The sequence below is a fragment of the Phallusia mammillata genome, chromosome 5 (genome assembly GCF_965637545.1).
Source record: "Phallusia mammillata chromosome 5, kaPhaMamm4.hap1.1, whole genome shotgun sequence".
Taxonomy (NCBI): domain Eukaryota; kingdom Metazoa; phylum Chordata; class Ascidiacea; order Phlebobranchia; family Ascidiidae; genus Phallusia; species Phallusia mammillata.
Genome location: NC_137256.1, coordinates 13,973,365 through 13,992,744, shown reverse-complemented (window position 1 = coordinate 13,992,744; position 19,380 = coordinate 13,973,365). Strand labels below are relative to the sequence as shown.

Genomic DNA, 19,380 nt, shown 5'->3' with positions numbered 1-19,380 from the left:
AAGAATGCGTTACAATTATGCTCTCATCAGTCATCACAAAGGTCACGCTTGGGTGAACACACGGAGCAAGTAACAAGTATATAAATCTGCTGGTACCTGGTCCTGGTAACAACGCTTGCATGCAATTTGAGGTATCGAATTGACGAATTCTCAGTTGCAACAAAGCAGCATAGCACACGTCTATTGCAGCAGTTTTTGTGCGAAGAACAAAGAGTTTGCAATTTCTCTTTCTGACAATAATTTTTTAGTGCCATTAGCATGGGGACAGATATTTATGGACGACTCTCACAGTCTGATAAAGGGCAGCTAAAATATGGAAACACACGTTCTCCTACGAAGAAAATTTACAATGTACGCCAATTATATTTTTTAAATGAACACCCTTATTTCCGTTGGATATTTAGTAAATGAAGGCAAATAAAAATAACCCCCCAAAATTAGTGACAAAATTACTTTTAGAATGATTCAGCACAGCACCCATTCAATTTAACCAAATTGAGGATTTGCCTGGAAGCAGTAGAAGACGAAGCTCATATAGACGAGCTGAAATATATGGAAAGCAAATACGACTATCAGACAAAATCTTTTAACAAAAAATCAAGCAAGTATGGTTTATGGTGTTACAGTACAATTTATTTTGACTTTTTAAAATTGAGTTTTCTTTACTTTGTTGCAGAAATCATGTTCCTAATGTAATTGGAGATAATGCAGACGTTATTCTTGCCCAACACATTGCAGAGAGTGAAGCATTGAAGCAAACTGAAATCCAAAACAAACTCAGGTACTTGGTAAATTTTATATTAAAGTCATAATACATATTACCTCTTGCCACAATTCTTTAGAGAGTATCAAGCAGAGGAAAAAAAGGCCTTTTTAAACGCTCAACAAAAGTTGCAGAAATTGAAACAAAAGGATGAATCTCGGGAACAAAAACGCCAGCATGATCTGATGATGTTTCAAAAATCAAGGTTGGTTTAATATTCTTGTTGACAAGTTTTCCTCATTTACCACTGAAGGCACAATAGGGCATAATGTTTCAACCCCTGCAAAACTGATGTACGTAAAAAGAGTACTCAATGTTCACCAGGTTTACTTTCCTTACTATCATCACTTGTATGTTAGTGGTGTGTTCAGGGGCGTATCCAGATATTTTTAAAGGGGGGGGGATCCGACAATTTTTTTGGGGGAAATCCCTAATGACGTCATTATGCCGTCACACGTCATTCAAAACGACGCATTTTGTGGCAAAGCACTTTTTGCAAAATTGGCGGTTTTTCTACCCATCTAATTGACAGGAAGAACAGGTAATTTTAGCGAAAGCTTTGTAGTTTTCTGATTTCGCCGCTGCTATCTAGCTTACTCAGCCAAACTGCAGCTGCAAAATAAGCGTGACTGTCAGGTAATCAAAATCGTTGCTTAAAAAAACAGGGTCCAATTTCTAAAGAACTAAATCTCTTGCTGAAGCGGTAATCCTACTGTTAAGTTGCGCAAAGTCATGAATGCACTAAAGGTGGTAACTGCAGAAGGCATAAATTGTGCCTGGCAAGTAACAAATTACCCTAATAACATAACTCGATTTACATCGATCTAATGTTTTTGATAAACTATTACGTGTTTGGCGGATCAAAGCAACACGAAATTACACGTTTTTTACACTTTTACATTGTTCAAATGCAAAAACAGTTTGATATGTTGCACTTAGTGCAGTTACCACTTAGCAAGAAACTGCTACCAGCGTCCTAGCCGGCACGTAACTTTCCGATTGTTAGCGCATAAACCTCCTTATTAAACCCTTGTTACATCACAATTGGCGATTAGATAACAAGCGAATACAAGAGATTGAAGGCTCACATCTTTGAGATAACGACTCCCTGTTATCACACAGTGGTAAACGGAACGATTTTGGCCTATTTAATTTACGCACAACTTTTTGAAAAGGGGGGGTCCGGACCCCCAAACCCCCCCCCCCCCCCCCCCTTCCCCTTGGATACGCCACTGCGTGTGTTATCATACAATGATTTCCTATGCTTGGTGTGCGACAGTTTTTCACTCTAGCAAAGCCAGTAATATGTTGTGTTAACATTGGACGAAATAATTTGCTGAAATGTAATTAGGGTTCAAGAGGTTAAAACTTACCTTTTTTGTAACTTGCTCCAAAGAGTATTTGCTGCCCCTGCATTTGGGTGAAGGAGAAAGATGTTAAGAGTTCAGTGCGAATTTAAGTTAAAGGTATCCATGCTATTTTTTACGATATGTAAAAATTCCAATCAAAAAAACTTAAAAAACAGACTTGGTGAATGTTTTAGAGCCAGGTCAAAACTCTAAAATAAATATTTTCAGTCCCTAAAAATGTTGTGTCAAAAATTTTCTGTGGTAACCATGCTCGTAAAGCAAATTTTCTTGGCAGTCTAACCTTTAAATCTGCGTTTATTTTTAGCGAACACAGTGCCAACACTATAAAGCAGCAAAATATTGAACAGCAACAAAGTTCTTCCAGAAAACTGAGAACAAAACTACAAGAGGCTGAAAAAAGGTTTGTAAAAATACTATCATTAAGTTGTGCAAAAGCAATAAAAATTATCATGCATATATATTTCTTTTGTAAGAATGATTGCGTTTATAGTTGTTACTGTCTTTTGCAACTTGTTGTTATAGTTCGCATTGACTTGTATTCAGGAAACAGATTAAACAGCAGCAAGGAAAGGAAAGACTTGACAATTCAGAAACAATTTTTAATCAATGTTCTGAGTGTTATGCAAGAACCAAACTGATTCTTCAAAAAGAAAGGTACATAAGGTGGTGTTTGTTAGAAACCACAATACAATATATGGTTTGTCTGTTAAGTTACAAGGAGTTTGTACATGATGCAAAGATTGTTACTCTTCAAGAATCGTTTGAAAAGATTTTTCATAAAATCCAAGAACTTTCTGAGCATTGTCACAAACAAGGAATCATGGAACATGAAGAATGGACTTTTCTCTCGGACGTTCTTGCAAAATTTCTTTTTATTTCGCAAACAATAATTGCCACAATAGGTTTGAAAAAGATATGTTTTAACAACAAATTTTTGCAATAATTTTTCAATTTTTATTCTCCACTGGACTAGTGGATGTATACATATTTTAGTTTTGTGCCTAAGTGTGAATGTTTAAACTAAAAACAACTGCAAAAAAGAAAGTGTTTTTGACATTGTGTTTAGTTACATTTTACAAAATCCTGTCACTGTTTTGCTGTCCATCTTTAACTTGTTCTTTTAAGTGATCCTATTATCATAAACATATGAAGTACTTTATCAGCACATTTGTCTATTTGTCAGAGGAACTTAAAAGACATAACATACTTGTTGAAGAGGACAAAAGGAAGCAGTTGCAACTCCAGCAGGAAAAGGAAGAGAAAAGAAAACAAATCATGAAAATTGAAAAGCAAAAACTGCTAAAACAAAATAACCCTGAATTGTCTTGTCCAAGCCTTCCAAAGGTACAGTAACAATTTATTCATAAAAAGTTTTTGTTACAAGCTTATGTTCTAAAAAAGTATTTTGAATTTTAGGATTGGCAACTCTCAGTCAGTCGATCAGCCTATTTTCGATTTCAAGAGTTGAAGAAACTGGTCAACCAATATGAGGAAATTATGAAAAAACTGAACTCAGATAAACAACATCAGGTATGCCTCTACAACAGAGGTGGGGAACCTGCGGCCCATGAGCCGCATGCAGCTGCTTGCCTTTTTAATATGCCCCCCCTTCATGAAATGACTTGGACTTTATGGTTGATTTATGTTTAATATCTCCCCATTCCACATTATGACGCCAAACTTTAAAAAAAAATAGACAAACTCTTATTTTTCAATCGTATTAAGTAATAAACCTGTATGCCTTGTTTGTTGCAAACAAGTAACAGCAAAGAAAAAATAGAATCTGGAGCTATGATATATAAAACCACCTGTGTGCTTTGGGTATTTATGGGTCCCCTTCCCTGAAGGGGACACATATTGATTTTACTCAAATTGTTTTTTCTTTTTTTTTTCTTTCATTTTTCTTCTCCCCAAAGTTTGTCAGTCTCGTTTTTCCATCAAATGTTTGATGGATTTGGCTGAAATTTGCACAGATGGTAGATATAGTTATGTAGATGTGCATCCCACTTTGTTTGTCCAAATAACCCTAGTATTTACCCCGCTAGCCCCCTAAAATGGGTGAGTTTGTAAACAGTGTCAGAATTGGCTGAAATTTGGATAGCTTATAGAGTATGCCATTTATAGATGTCGATTGGTGTGTTCAACCCTGTAGCCCCAACATTTACCCCACAAGCCCCCAAAGTGTAAAACAGATTTGTATGTTACTGGGCACCACAAACGAAAGATTTCTGTTGCTCAATAGTGTTACAAGGGCAAGTAGTTGTATGTTACTCGTTTGTGACTTTGTGGATTGCTTGGTGAACATTTTTGTTCCATGGCAGTTAGGGGGTTGTTAACAGCCCTATGATGTAAGAAACATTAACGGTTGTTGCTCAAAACACCTCTAGTGGTCGACATTTTAAACATTGGTGGATTTGGCTGAAATTTTGCAGTACTATTAATTGAGTCATTGAGGTTTCCTATTTTTTTAGTTTGTGTGTCGGACCCCATTAGTTACCCTACTAGCCCCCTAAAATGGGTCAGTTTTTTAAACAGTGTCGGGATTGGATAAAATTTGGGTAGTATGTGGACTATGCTATTTGTAGGTTTCAATTGATGTGTTTTACCTTGTAGCCCCAACATTTACTTAACTAGCCCCCTAAAATAAATGAACTTTTAAAAAATGTCCTAATTATATGAAAATTTGCAAAGTTTATTAAACATACTAAGTTCTCAAATGTTATGTTTTGCCCTGTAGCACCACAACTTAACCAACTAATCTCTAAAATGTGTAACCCTTTTCACAATGTTCGAATTGAATGAAAATTGGACAGCTTGTAGAATTTACTATTCATTTTTTGTTTTACCCCATTATGCCACTACTTACTCCTTCGTTTCTTTGAAAAAGAACCTTAACTGGGACATACTTCAAACAATACCTGGGGTAAATCTAAATTTATATAGTTTGTACTCTACATAGTATTAATATTTAAGCCCAGTCCCGATCACTGCGTTTTACCTTACAACACTAAACTTTCATATGGTTATCTCTTGAAATGCATTATCTGAAACTTTGCATGTGTGGGGACCCATGAGTTTCTGCTTGCAGAAACAACTAAGGTTATAAAAGACAGTGGATGGTATGGGACCAAATATAAAATAAGCATAGGAAATATATCAATGTTTTAAAATAGGTTATAGTGTATGTGCAAGGGCAATACGTGCTAAGCAACCCTTCTAGTTTTAGACGGAATTTGAAAATAAAAAACTATTTGGCCCGCCCGAAAATTTTGTGCAATTCATGCGGCCCGCACCACTAAATAGGTTCCCCACCCCTGCTCTACAAAGTATCAACAAAAATTATTGTGTGTTAATATTTGTTGCAGAAATTAATCATTGGCCTCACAAAAGCAATCAGTGTTCCAATTTCTTCAATTACAAATCGATCAGGCTCTGACATAAAAAGCAAATTGTCTGATCTTAATGGGCTGTTGAAAGGTAAGGTACTTTTGTGTAATCCAATGTTCAGGAGTATTTTGACAATTGTAATGCAGGTCAAGATGTTAATTTCGGGAACCAACGGGTGAACATTTCCAACCACCCAAATGCATCGAATTATGCATGTTTTTTTATGGCCAAGAAGTTTGTGGTATGTTTGTTTAAACAATAAATATTGTTATTTACAATTATATTATGTGAGAATTTTGGTTTAAATTCGAAGGAATTTTATGTTTTAGAAACAAGCTGAGGGACAGGTGTCTTCAAATCATGCTGCAGCGTTTAGTCTTGCCCTAACAGTGCTTGGAGTATGGGAACAAAATAAAGTAGTTGGTGAATTAGTGCTGGGTCAACTTCAAATGAAATGTCCTTTTATAATTCCCTGTTATGTTCCTAAACTTGAAAATCAATCTGAATTAGAGTACAACAGGTATGTACTGTTTAAGCCCCCTTTTTATGTACATGTTTATTTAGCAGCAGATGTTGTTTAGGTTACGTGGTTATATTTGTGGTGAGGATGGCAGTGTGGAACCCCAGGATAAATATCTCAAGCGAATGTCAGGTTTTGTCCGCACTTATGCAGCACTTATACAATCCCCACTTCCACCCAATGTAAGAAAACATCCTCATGGCATTGAAGAAGGTTGGAAGTGGATCACCAGGTAAATTGACTTGCTATGAGCTTTTTTTGATACTCTTAAAGTTATTGGTTGCAAAATGATACAGAAGTTGTCTGGTGTATTGAATCTTATGTAATATATTAATTATTATTGAATGGGAAAAACATGTTGCTACACCATTTTTAGGGAGTAACAAGAAATTGTGTGAAGATAGATCAAAGATAAATGAAATGACAGGCAGCATTTCCCAGTATAGTTAATTGTTGATAAAACTGGGTTTACACATAGGCACTTTATGCAATTCTACAAACGAATAGGTTGATGTATTGAATAAAAAAACAATTCTGACTGCAGTACCAGTTTAGATTCTTAATTATCTGCTAACATGTTTTTACATTTTAAATTAATAAAATCAAGACTTCAGGACCCCCAACAGTTAATACTATAAGTTGAATTAATCACTCTACAATAGCATTAAATGGCAAATAAGAAAATAATTGCGGGCCCCTTCCCTGTTTTTGTCCATATTTTTTTCTGTATAGTGCTGGCTTGTTCCTGTCTAACACTTGTTTGGTCAAGAATAAGGCATCAAACTTATTCCAATTTACGCACATGTAAGTAAGTTATCTAATGTAAATCCTTTTTTTAAGTTTGACGCAAATAAAGTCTCAAAGAATTGATTAATCTGGCATAACGTTGTTAGAGAAAATAAAGGTTAAAGGATGAACTACATGTACCCAAAAAGTGGTCAATAAATTGTCAGGGGACCCATAATTAAACAGCGTAATCTGCTAAAAGTTACTTTAACTTTTACCACTACAGCTTTAGAATTCATTTTACCTAAATATTATCACTTGGTTATGCATATCAATGATTTAAGAGTGGATTGTGACATCACAGACAAAACTAAGATATGAAATTATGCGCAAACAATTGCCTTCTTTGTTGCTTGCTATGAAGTAAAAGGCATTGATCAATGCGCAAGTAAGATTGTAATGCCATGAGCTCTTGGAGGTCAATGAAAATAACTATTAACCACTAAAGACTGACCATGAACTATCTAGTTTGGAAACATCTGGCGTAGAGTGTTAATTCCATGGTAATGTAACCACATGTTTTTTCTATGTTTGGTGTAGCATGTAGTACAAGGCCTTTAAGAACATTTTGACATTGAAGACTGCATATGGCCCGTGGCTTCTAGGTAGTTCGAAAATTTGCCCAGGACAACTTTTGAGTTGGAGACCCCTGATCTAGTAAATTGTTGAATAGGAGATAGAACACATAAAATAGAAAATAATGGGAAAGCCCCCTTTCTAGTTTAATGTTCGAAAATGTTTTACTTTTCATTCATTAGAATGCTTAATCTCGAACCTTGGCCTGAAATAACTGCTACAGTTTTGTTTGATTTTCTTGAAATTGCTGGACATGCATTAATGGAAACATACAATCTCCAGTTCAAAAAACTTCTTTATTCTTTGTGCCATGATTATTTTCCAAAGTAAGTTGTATGTTAAATGTGTTTTTTTGCTTAGATGTATGAGTTTCTTTTGATTAAATGCAAAATAATACACATGTGATGGTGAAATATGCACTGTTTTAAACCTAGCAATAAATGTGTGGATCAGGGGTCAGCAACCCCTGGCTAACATGTCAAGGATGGCATGTAAGGTGATTAACAAAAATGTTGGTTGCAAAGTTGTAGTTATTTTTACACAAGTACAGTTGCATGGTTTGTTTAAAAGGTTGCAGACCACTGGTGTATATGTATATCATAAGTGTTATCTAAATCTTGATGTAAAAGACAATGTACATTTTAACCCAAAAAAGTACAGATATTGAATATACATTGTGCAGAATCAAAGAAGTTTCTGGCAACAAAGGGGGACCTCTTCAGCGCCTTGAAATGTTTTTACTGGTTGGTATATATATATTTATTTTTTCCTATTTCTTTATGCCACCAACGCCATCATAAATTTCATTGTAGGAATGCATAAAAACGAATCAAGTTCCTAAACCGGATGGATATTTAGGCCCTGACTTTTGGAATACCTATCATCATACAGCGGTGGTTGGTAGCTGAGAAAACCTAAGTATGTGGAGAAGTGAGAATAGAAAGATGGTTCCTCATTAGCATGAGCAAGTGTGGGTGATACAGAAGCAAATTGAAGTAACTTAACCAAACTGTGACTCATCACTTGGCTACAACAATATACACCAAGAGATAAGGTTTTCTTCTACACATTTGTATTAAATGAAAACAGTCCACTGACCTGCACTAAATTTTGTGGATTCAGACAAGGGCCATGTTGATCGTTATCACAGCTACTTTTTTATTTACAAAAATATGTTTTATCTGCAACAGCAAAAATAAAAGATATCAATCAAATGTAATGCGTATTAGATTGACTTAATCAGCGCAAAGAACGCTTTGCCTTTAGTGCAGATCGCTATTTGTGAATCGCGCAGTCGAATGAACATTTCGATAAAAGAGAAATCTTGCGATACCTGCAACAGCTATAACAATATATACATCGCTACAAAAAATGACAAAATGGTGAAAGCGTTAGACTTGCTGTACAGCGGAGATGACGTATCAGCACTCTATGCTGACGATTTTGTGTGTGTGGACTTCGTCGGCGTCGGACAACACGATTTCGTCAATACTTCCAGTGGTGCTTGTGTTGGTGTCATCTTTCACTGCGGATGTTTCATCAGTTTCGCTGGCTTGTGAGCCACGATCATCGTTAACCTGGATTATAAGATGTGATATTGTTTGAAACAGTACTCCATATAGCAGGGGTCGGCAACCTTTTTTGCACTGCGGGACGGTTTTGAACCTGAAATTTAATCACCGACCGGCCTTCAAAAAACTACAAAGTGTATTTTATTTTGTTGTTTAATGGTATATTCGAGTCCAAAATGATTTTTTTGCGGATTTGAGTAGCATTGATACAATAAACTTACTCCTGCAAAACACGATAACGGTAAATATTCTAAAGTGCTTTGTGTTAATTACCTGATAGTATTCGGCTGGTCTTTCGTCTTTGTGTTCGGTTTTATCCCTAAACGAAAATATGCAAATCAGACTACAGGATATATGTTTAATATTGATTTGTATAATTTATCTGTTCAATTGTCTTTAATCAAGTTGTTTGGCCTATCATTATAAAAGCACTTACGCCGGCATGTTTTCTGGTGGAATTCGGGTCTCATTTGTGCCAGGTGTAAAGTCTCGTTGCTCTTCAATTGAATCTGCTGCGTTCGGATTAAGAATTGGTATGTCGGCACTTTTCTTTGACTTATTAGATTTTCTCTTTTTTTGTTTCTTTCTTCCGCGCTCCTTTGAACGACCGCTTTCCGACGAAGCTGACGATTTTCTCAATGGAAAAACGCTATGAATAAAACGTGGAAAACTGGACCTTGACAACGTGGATCCGGCACTGGATGGAAGCGGAGTACTTCTTCCTGATGACAAACTACTTTCCTGCTCTGATGTTATCGTATTGACATCTTCAGGCGGTGGAGCATGGGCAATTTGGTTGGTTACTATGTTTACAGACGAGACTAGTTTTTCCTCTGTTTTATCCTGTGGCCTGGAGTCATCTTGCAGTGGTGATTTTCCATCATTTTCTATGTTGTATTCTCGTTCATCCTTCTCCTCAGTGTCAGAGGCAGAAACGAAGCGCTTTATAGGCGGTGGAAATTTCGGAGTTTCTAAAGGTATCGGCGATGATGCTTCTGACAAAGTTTCTTCTGCAGATGCCCCGGATAAACGGCGCGAACTTGGCTCAGTGCTGCTGTGTAGATAATACAATGCAACGCTTTTTGCAAACAGTGGAAACTCGAGGTTATCATTATGGGTTGGGAGATTGGAATCTTCACTGTCGCATCTTTCTTCCGCTGTAGCGGGCTTAGTGTTTATGTTTGATTCTATTTTCTGGCGAATTTCGTTGCACTCTACATGTGCTTGCAAAGCTGCCGTGATCGCAGCTTGGTCTAATTCGTCGATTTTTGATTTAGATGCAAGGGAATCTGGATCGAATGGCCAGCTCGGAATGCACCTGCGTGTAGATTTGCTTGTGTCTTCTTCTGGTAGGCATGGAACTTGTACGCCGATGGATCGATATTCAACGGTGCCGAATGCGTCTGACTTTGCATCGCGTTTATACAAACGCCCCTTTGTGGGACGCAACTTGACTCCAAACAACTCGTGGTAAACGTTATTCATTGAATTTTCGGGGCCTAAACATTTAGCCCAAATAATATCCAATATGTTAGGATTGCAAAGCTCGTCTGTATTGTTGGTCAATTCCGAAATACTGGACGCTGGTGATTTGGATGAATAACTTTCCACCTGGCTCAGGTCTTCATCTTTACTGTTCTCTTCTCCATACGAAATTACATCTTCTTCGTATCCAACAACGTCATTGAGGTTAGTGTCATCATCGCCAAGTACTGCAACTGCACTGCTTGCACCGATAGTTTTCCAATCATCCGCATCTTCCTCATCTTTTAGTTGGACCGTTATTTTTTCAATTGGTGTGTTTTCCCTAATAATAGGTTGTGGTGGATCGGGTTCAGTTGACGAGTTCGGGGTTTTCACGTTTAATGAACTAAGCAATTCGTCTCCTACGTTTTCTTCAGGTTCGCTCCCTTGATTGGCCTCCAATGATTCAGCTCTTGGTAACTCGTTGCAGCTTGGCGAAACTTCAACGGTGTTGGACCCCGTGTCCCAACTTTGTTTTTCTTCAAATAATTTCTGTTCTGGAGATTGATTGGAACAGATTGATGACGCTTCTGACGTGTTTGACTGTGTTTGACTATCTGGTTTGCCATCCAGCGTATTAGCAACCAGTGATCGATCCATATTTTCCGGTGTGTTGATTGATTGGACTGGAAATACTGGTATATCGTCGGGAACGTTTTTCGGTTGGTCATCGTTTGGTACAGGCTTGAAGGAGTCGGTCCTAGGCGATTCACGTGTGTCGGTTGTGATTTCATTATTGACGTCATACATTTCGGTGTGTAGCTTAATCTTTAAGGCATCCTTTGTGTGTTGTTGTAGTAATGGAGGCGGGCCCAGAGCATTGGTTTTGGTACTCAAACTGCTAATTGGATTTGTGGGCGTTTCAGACTCTTGGTTGTCATTCAGTGACTCGATTACAACCTCTGGAGGGTGAACAGCTATTACGTCTTTGCCTTTAGGTGAAGTTTCGTGCACAATGACAGGAACATTTTTTACAACAGTGGGTTCAACCGGTTGGTTAAGATGCTCAACCGTTTTCTTTGGAGACGTCGTAGACTCATCAATCTCGACACTTTCTTCATCTTCTTCTGGAATTGTTTCAACCAACAGGAGATTTGACTTCACCACTTCCACTTTTGTGGTTTCGTCGATGATTAAATCGTCGCTTGTGTAGGGTCGACCGTCGTCTTCATCTTCGGAACTGCTTTCACGCTTCGCCTGTTTCAGAATCGACCGTAGCTCGTTTTTTTGTATTGGCGAAGCTTCACTAGTCGACGGACTGCTGGATGTTTCCGATTTTAAACTTGCTGATCTTCGAAGACTACTGTGTCTTACCTTAAAAAAGTTTTATCGCTCAGACAAAGAAAAAATAAAGCCACAAAACCATAGTTACCACAGTAGGATTTTGCCGTCGAAGTTGCGAGCTTTCTTCCCTCGTTTCTGCCTCAGTTTTGGTTCGCTTCTTTCGAAAACTTAGTCGAAAACTAAGTTTACGCTTTCTGTAAATGGAAAAAATGAAACATTATAGTTCGCAGGGCGTTATCGGTGCAAAACTATCTTGCATACTTTCCAAGCTTGTTCCGCTGATCGACAACCGGGGTTCCTTGGATGGAGGCCGTCGACGTTTTATCAGAAGCAGTTGTTCTGTAAAACACGTGATGATCTACTGCATTCTGCCAGAGCGCCTTGGATTGGACTGCCGAATCAAATGTGAAACTTTTTGAAATTGAATGACTTTCGGTCGATGTACCTAATATTTTAAGGTAGAATTTTTTTTTTTTAAAGTTGATGTGTTTGATGCGGTTCCATTTGTACGTGACTGCGTCGTGCTTGCTGGTGATTTCAACAATCCCAGATGAACTCACGCCTACAGTACAAGCACCTCCGCGTTTGTCAGCCGCTGTGTAGCGATGGACACCATACAGCGGCAGCCTACAAGCCAATCGAAGAAATTGTGTATCTGCATCCACTGCCGGCATTCCTCTACGTGATCTGTAGAGCTTGAGGACTTGGGGCTCAAAATCAGAAATCGATCTTTCATCCAAGATTGAGCGAAGGGAGGAAAGGGATTGTTTCAGATCTTTCGCGTCTGCTTCGTTGTCACCAAACTCTGATTGCAGCCAGTAGGAACTTAAAACAGCCAAAGTGTCGAGCGGACATGGAAGACGTTTTGTCAAAAGGTCCTCACGCATTTGTAGACAAAGATGATACCTACAAAACAAAAGGCAATTTGATTGAACATATGTCCTGACTATGAAGGGTTGGGATTTTGGGACTGAATTAAATGCATGTTTTGTGAAGTATGAGGATCATGCCGGTAATAATTAAGGCCACCTACAAAATATTCCCTTCAACTAAAAAAGTATCATACAAACAAACAGGTCACGAAAACCATTGTGAGAACCCTTACATTTTCAAAATCTTTTTTCTTAAACTTAAAAAAACAGGTTCCGTACGGGACATTTTTAACAATTAGGTTTGAAATCTTATTCAACCGAAAAAACTACAGTTTGGCAAATATGCCTATACATGAGGAGGTTTGTAGAAAGTACCACCGTACGTAACAAATTGATACACGCCTAGTGTAACTTACATGCACAATTGAGCACGGAAAGTAAATTTTCGACCTAAATGTGATAGAGTTTAAATTAAGGTCCGCATCAAAGAACACCGCTTACTTTAACTAGGAACGCTTACTTGCATTGTACGTTTCTTAAGAATAATTTTTGTCTGACAATTATTCAACGCCTAACCCCAATTAGGTGCCAAATACCTGCCTTCAATGCCGGGATTTAAGGAAAAAGAAACCCATAAAACGGGATTAGGAAAAAGGGCTCGAGTCCAGGCATGTTAGGGTCCCAACTGCAGTTTTTTCCTAAAGTTCGATTTATTTGTTCACCAAAAAACGCATGTTGCTAATTTTTTTAAATTGTTTGGGGTTTGACATGTTTATTTTCGTACACATAACTAACTGAGACTATCTGATGCATGCTTGGTTGCTATTGAAACCTTGTGTATTGTTCATTATAAAATTAACAGACATATGTTATGCCATTGTGAGTACCTTTCCTTTGACCGTCCTCAAAAATATGTGTTAAACAATGACGTAATTTAACCTAAGAGTCGCGTGTTGGTGGACGCCTGGCCTTTATAACAAAACAATAGAAGAATTTAAAGGGCCGTCTTTTTATTGTTTTCTTCCACTTTTATGGAATCAAACCTTATTAAATGTATCCAGTAACAATAGCTACAGAGTTTATTATCCAGCTGAAGGTAACATGTAGGATTTCGTGACCTTTCCACAGCTACATATCAAAACATATAGCCTACTTATTTTTATCAAAAACATTATTGAGACAGTTCAGTGAGCGCAGCTCCTTTATTGTTGCAACAAAATAAAACATAAAACAAAAGCTTTACTTACTTTGTTAGTTCTTCCTTTACAAATGAGGGATCTGAAGGATAAAATTTCACTAAAAACTTGAATGTCCACACATCTTCTTTTCTACATACAACATGAATTAATAATTCATTGCCAAATAGGAATGCACCACAGCATAATAACGGAATATAAATAACATAAAATACATTTTAAAAGACTAACTTTTGGAAATAACCTTACTTTTGGGAAAACTGATGCTTCAAACGTTTGCCTGACTTCACCCAAACATTTTTGTAAATGGAGCATTCACTCTTCAAGCCGAAGTAATCTTTCTCTGCTAGATTGAAATAACTGCAAACCTCGTCAAAAAAACTTTGTCCATATGCGTGATCGTTCACTGTCAGTTTAATTTCAGACTCATCTAGAAACAAAACCGAGCACACAACCATATTGTTTCTTTACTACGAAACCTTAGAAAATCCCTAAAACAGAAAAGTGTGGGCATCACATATTCCAGTGGGCTACTCAACAACTGTCCTCGCAACCGTCCGTGCCTAATATTGTGACAAAACAGTATGTTTGGTAATTTATAACTACATGCAGCAAACCAACTTCAGTAAATACTATTTACAACCGTTTGAATTTCGGTGGTACACGCAGATACATAAACGTATATCTTAGAATTGTTGTCTGACGGGGGTCGCCAAGCAATCGTCTCATATTACGTCCTATTGTCCGGAGAACTTTAAATTCGTCATTGTTAGTGGTTTGTTATTAAATATTCAGAGGCTGTTTTGTTTGCAAAACTATGTAAAGGCATGTCGAATTCTCTGCGAAACGCAATACATTGCGTTGTTCAAAAATGTGGATTAAAAATAGCTCAAAAATTATGTTTTAACATTTAAAAGGTACAAGTCACGTAAGGATTACAACACAGAGCAATTGCCAAAGCTTTGTAGAAGAAATTAACTTGTGGGTTGTGTTGTTCAATATAGCGCATAAAAAGAATGGCAAACAACGTCATCAAAGGTTAATTTAATTTCTCTTCTCACAATCAGACTAACCGAATTTTATTTGGTTTACAAAATGTTTGATTTCTTCACAAGAATCCATCTATTCATTGGTTAAGTGTTCAAAATAGGTAACAACGTTACACGAGTCGGTTTATGAATTGCCGATGAAAATGTACCGGGTAATACGCATTGTCGGGGTTGTTTGGCAAGAGGTACGCTCGTGGCGGTAACAGTAAATGATTAACCAAGGGGAACTACTGGGATTCAAATGAAAGCTGCTGCTTGGCAATTACCTGCTTCTCAGCAACAGCGTTATAATTAGGCTAGAGCAGTGATAACTACACTGTCAGACGTCGTAGTTTCTAAACGGATAACGGAATGGATAGGAGATCGCCAATTCCTGGTTTTCAGAAGTCTGTTTTTCAGTCATGCCGGTAAGTTTTTGTGAAGTTGGTGGTAAACTGTTACTGAAAATTAGGGCCTATATGTTTGGACAGAGTTATGTTCTCGTTATGCATTCTCGCCGATGCAACCTGGTATCTAGGCTCATTTGATGTTCGATCGGCATATTTCAAGGCACTCGGTGTTCCAGTCTTCTTTATATATGTTGCGTTTTTGGCCTATGTGTTTTTTGGGCTCAGGTAAGCAAAATTTGCTGAAAATTTCGAAATCCACTTGTTTGTTTTTATCAAGCGTACACATATTAAAGGTTGCTGCTTTCAAGAAATTTAGAAATGTCGTCATTGGGGATGATTATCACTTACTGCTTAGTGTTGTTGATTGTACATCACCCTGTTGGAGACGGCGGAATCGGTATGATTTAAACATTTGACAATTCCCGGGTTTTAAAGTAATCACAGAAATTGAAACCAGTTTATCGGTATCAAAATTTTTCGATATTTTGTGGGGTGCTTTTTCTCACTATACGAACTCGAGTTTTAGGCTAAATTGTGGGAAAGGTCTTACTGTGCTTTTTAGGTGACTATCCTACACATATGCACCAAGAAATAAACTTCATGCATGTTTTGATGTACTTCGGCCTCATCGGAGGTTTGTTGGTGATATTTGGTTACACTGACATGACAGAAAGAAGAAAAATCATGCAGGGATCAAAATCATACGCCATCGTTTTGGGTCGGGTAAGAAACAAATACTTACCATATTAGAATACATCGGTGAATATAATCCTCAGTGTGTCCCAACATTTTCAACTTGTGATTACAAACTCCTTCATGACATTGTCATAGAATTCATGACAGGTGTGGTCCGATATTTTAAAACATGTCCTTTTGGTGAAGTGGGGTCTTCAACGCAAAAATATTTTATAAATGAAATCTGTGCATAAATTTGTCACTTTTCACATCGGCTGAAATATTTGTTTTGCGTTTATGGCAGCTTATAAATTAAAAACATAGGCTAGAGACCTGGTGTATCATGGTATAGCTAAAAATGCATTAAAAACCTACGGATCAGTTGATCGGTCGAAACGGACGTTACAGTTTGTTTTCGTTTTTCTCGAGGTTTGTTCAGTGCATCGCTACTCCAACCAAACCCTCGCTTAATTAATTATCGATGGGTCCGATTTCATGGTGATCAACTAAATATATACCCTACTGTTTTACAGGCAACCGTCGCATTGCACTTCATTATTCAAGCTCTGTACTTCAGACTTTACCAACATAGATTGCGAACTACACAAATTAAATTGATGGGCGGAAGCCCATTTTTTCACATTTTCTGCATTGGAGCCCTTCACCTTATTGCGTCCTACAACTGCTGGATTGGAACTCCATCACAAAGAAAAATTGCGTCTGTTGCGCTTGCTTTGGCCACAGCTGTTCTAGCGATTGTTGAAAATGCAACACTGGCAACATCCTTAGGCTTATACAATATGAGCACAGAAGCGAGATTTCACCATTTCATTATGCAAGTTGAGATTGCTACGAGTTGTTGTCTTTTGTACTCAACAGCAGGAATGGAACCGCAATTGTATAGAGTTGATTAAAAAAATATGTCGGTTATAAATTTCGATAAGCTGCGTGTTGTTGCGCCTGCCAGTTGCCACGTTTTGCAACTTTAATGATCAAGCAACTCTTCGTTGTCATACGGTTGACGTTTTTTCACAGCAGGGTAAAATAAAAATAGCATACTTCCCATAAGAGTGTTTATGAAGTAAAAAACAGTGACATAGTTTGAAGTATGGTGATAGTGAATGAACTGTGTTTACAAATAGTTTTTGAAGGCATCTTAAACAGATCTTATTTTGCGGACAACCAAACGTTCTAACAAAAACAGCAATTATGTCCGAATCTAATCACCAGATTCACCCGAAAATATACAGCTTTTTAAGCTGGTTGTGTTGTGTAAGGAAAACAGTGGTTCGATGGGAGTGTTACAGACATTTAGTGGAGTTAGGGATGTGATTATGGTTTATATTCTAAACTAGAAGGGTGGCTTAGCACATATTGCCCTTGCATATACACTATAACCTATTTTAAAACATTGATATATTTCCTATGCTTATTTTATATTGGGTCCCATACCATCTGCTGTCTTTTATAACCTTAGTTGTTTCTGCAAGCAGAAACTCATGGGTCCCCACACATGCAAAGTTGTAGATAATGCATTTCAAGAGATAACCATGTGAACGTTTAGTGTTGTAAGGTAAAACGCAGCGATCGGCACACATAATAATACTATGTATAATACTATGAGTACAAACTATATAAATTTAGATTCACCCCAGATATTGTTTGAAGTATGTCCTATTTAACGTTCCTTTTCAAAGAAACGAAAGAGTAAGTAGTGGCATAATGGGGTAAAACAAAAAATAATTAGAATAGTGGTTTTCCTATATATTGCCGGGTTATACATACTACATCATATTTAATGATGTATCACATATTCCATTTACTATATTCATAATGGATATATATTTGGCACCTACATTTAATTGGGTCCCTATCTTTTTCCTGGCACTTTATAACCTAATTGTTTCTGCAAGCATAATCTAATGGGTCCCCACACATATGCACATGCGATTTGGTAACAGTAAAAATTTACCAATTTACTATACACATCATTTGATCTACACATATGATTGTTTTTGCAAGCAAAAACGAATGGGTCCCCACATGCGCGTTTGTGCGGATTTATGGGAAACAAACATACTGGTTATTTTTAGATTCTTAAGGACAAGCTTAACCAACTTTAGCCTTAACCCAAAAAGTGTTGTCCGTATTGTTTTTGCATCATTATTGTCATATAATTACAAAACACAGTAAATAGGAACAGGAAAAATACTTTTAATTTATTCTCATGCTTTGACCTTGATATTGTCGTTCAAGGTCAGTTTTTAAACACAATTTTCCAAAACTTAAAATGAGCTTGACAACTTAATAAAACGACATAGCATAGAGCTGCGCAAAAACAGCTGATTTCTAATCACCGACATGACTGCCTCATAAAACGTCGGTCCGGACGTCAAGCTGAGCACTCCCGCTGCATTCACCCGCCTTAATCGTAAACAAGTGAATTACTCCCTTGAGAGTTGAGACTTCTATCTGACTGAGAAAATGGTCACGTAACGACTGCGTTCATGCGTAAAGCAGAGGCATTTTTTTTTCTATGCGCCACTATGGTCAATCACTCCCATTGCGTCAGCTGTGCACTGAGCGACAGGCAAATACGGTCATGACGTCATACGCATCGCCTGTCCCTGCCGTGACCCCGCAGCGTTAACGTTTACAGCGCAATATCACTAACACCGTATCATCTTAATTCCAACCAATGAGAAAATGGTCAAGTGACGACTGCGTTCATGCGTGAAGCAGAGGCATTTTTTCCATGTGCCACTATCGTCAATCACTATCACTCCCATTGCGTCAGCTGTGCACTGAGCTAGCACAAATATTACAGAAGATTGTATGTAAAACCGTATATTTACTATTACTGAGCCGATTGCACTGAAATTTTTACCAGCCAACAAGGAGCCCCCTATCCACAGCTGTTAAAAATTTCAGCAGGTTAAGTCTTGTATTTCTGGCCTCAATAACATGTGAACAAACAAACAAATATTTGGGGCTAAAGGGGTGAAAATGGATATATACAACTTTAAGTTACAAAATAGTTTAAAATACGCTGCAATGTACCAATCAAAACGTATGTAACTCCAGAAACATCTGCTTTAGCAAGTATAGCCGTTTTAAAAATTTCACGTTTTGGGGGGCTGTGGGTGAACCAAGGGGTCAAAATTCACATGGACCATCTTTTGACCAATATCTATAATAAGTGTAAATTTGAAAAAGTTTGAACCATTCTTTCTTGACCAAAACGTGGGAACAAATCCGCGTTAAAAAAATTCACATTTTGGGGGGCTGTGGGTGAACTGAGGGATCAAATGGGGTCAAAATTCACATGGACCATCTTTTGACCAATATCTATAATAAGTGTAAATTTGAAAAAGTTTGAACCATTCTTTCTTGACCAAAACGTGGGAACAAATCCGCG

General features: G+C 37.5%; 3 protein-coding genes across 3 annotated transcripts; 2 read left to right on the top strand and 1 right to left on the bottom strand.

The window, feature by feature from the left end:
* The first annotated feature begins 21 nt into the window (after nucleotides 1-21).
* Nucleotides 22-8,616, top strand: LOC145227631 (uncharacterized). Its single transcript, XM_080092504.1, has 16 exons — nucleotides 22-351; nucleotides 460-605; nucleotides 677-781; nucleotides 843-968; nucleotides 2,438-2,533; nucleotides 2,677-2,787; nucleotides 2,845-3,035; nucleotides 3,317-3,477; nucleotides 3,550-3,663; nucleotides 5,499-5,610; nucleotides 5,667-5,761; nucleotides 5,850-6,040; nucleotides 6,102-6,272; nucleotides 7,585-7,728; nucleotides 8,085-8,145; nucleotides 8,215-8,616. The coding sequence occupies exons 1-16, from the start codon at nucleotides 259-261 to the stop codon at nucleotides 8,308-8,310; spliced, it is 2,013 nt and encodes a 670-aa protein (XP_079948630.1). The 5' UTR covers nucleotides 22-258; the 3' UTR covers nucleotides 8,311-8,616.
* On the bottom strand, nucleotides 8,430-14,715 carry LOC145227630 (uncharacterized). Its single transcript, XM_080092502.1, has 7 exons — nucleotides 14,099-14,715; nucleotides 13,901-13,981; nucleotides 12,043-12,687; nucleotides 11,870-11,975; nucleotides 9,410-11,811; nucleotides 9,247-9,292; nucleotides 8,430-8,979 (listed from the first exon to the last, which is right to left on the bottom strand). The coding sequence occupies exons 1-7, from the start codon at nucleotides 14,305-14,307 to the stop codon at nucleotides 8,824-8,826; spliced, it is 3,645 nt and encodes a 1,214-aa protein (XP_079948628.1). The 5' UTR covers nucleotides 14,308-14,715; the 3' UTR covers nucleotides 8,430-8,823.
* Nucleotides 14,716-14,784: 69 nt separating this feature from the next.
* LOC145227634 (uncharacterized) lies at nucleotides 14,785-17,042 on the top strand. Its single transcript, XM_080092510.1, has 5 exons — nucleotides 14,785-15,305; nucleotides 15,369-15,512; nucleotides 15,581-15,684; nucleotides 15,850-16,010; nucleotides 16,496-17,042. The coding sequence occupies exons 1-5, from the start codon at nucleotides 15,250-15,252 to the stop codon at nucleotides 16,874-16,876; spliced, it is 846 nt and encodes a 281-aa protein (XP_079948636.1). The 5' UTR covers nucleotides 14,785-15,249; the 3' UTR covers nucleotides 16,877-17,042.
* The last annotated feature ends 2,338 nt before the right edge of the window (nucleotides 17,043-19,380 follow it).

Coding starts and splice junctions, on each gene's coding strand:
- LOC145227630 (XM_080092502.1), bottom strand. CDS start 14,307: ATGGTTGTGTGCTCGGTTTTGTTTCTAGATGAGTCTGAAATTAAACTG. Junction 12,688..13,900: donor GTAAAGGAAGAACTAACAAA/GTAAGTAAAGCT, acceptor TTTGTTTTGTAG/GTATCATCTTTGTCTACAAA. Junction 11,976..12,042: donor CAGCGGAACAAGCTTGGAAA/GTATGCAAGATA, acceptor TTCCATTTACAG/AAAGCGTAAACTTAGTTTTC.
- LOC145227631 (XM_080092504.1), top strand. CDS start 259: ATGGGGACAGATATTTATGGACGACTCTCACAGTCTGATAAAGGGCAG. Junction 2,788..2,844: donor CTGATTCTTCAAAAAGAAAG/GTACATAAGGTG, acceptor TTGTCTGTTAAG/TTACAAGGAGTTTGTACATG. Junction 5,611..5,666: donor TCTTAATGGGCTGTTGAAAG/GTAAGGTACTTT, acceptor ATTGTAATGCAG/GTCAAGATGTTAATTTCGGG.
- LOC145227634 (XM_080092510.1), top strand. CDS start 15,250: ATGGATAGGAGATCGCCAATTCCTGGTTTTCAGAAGTCTGTTTTTCAG. Junction 15,306..15,368: donor TCTGTTTTTCAGTCATGCCG/GTAAGTTTTTGT, acceptor ATGTTTGGACAG/AGTTATGTTCTCGTTATGCA. Junction 15,513..15,580: donor TATGTGTTTTTTGGGCTCAG/GTAAGCAAAATT, acceptor CACATATTAAAG/GTTGCTGCTTTCAAGAAATT.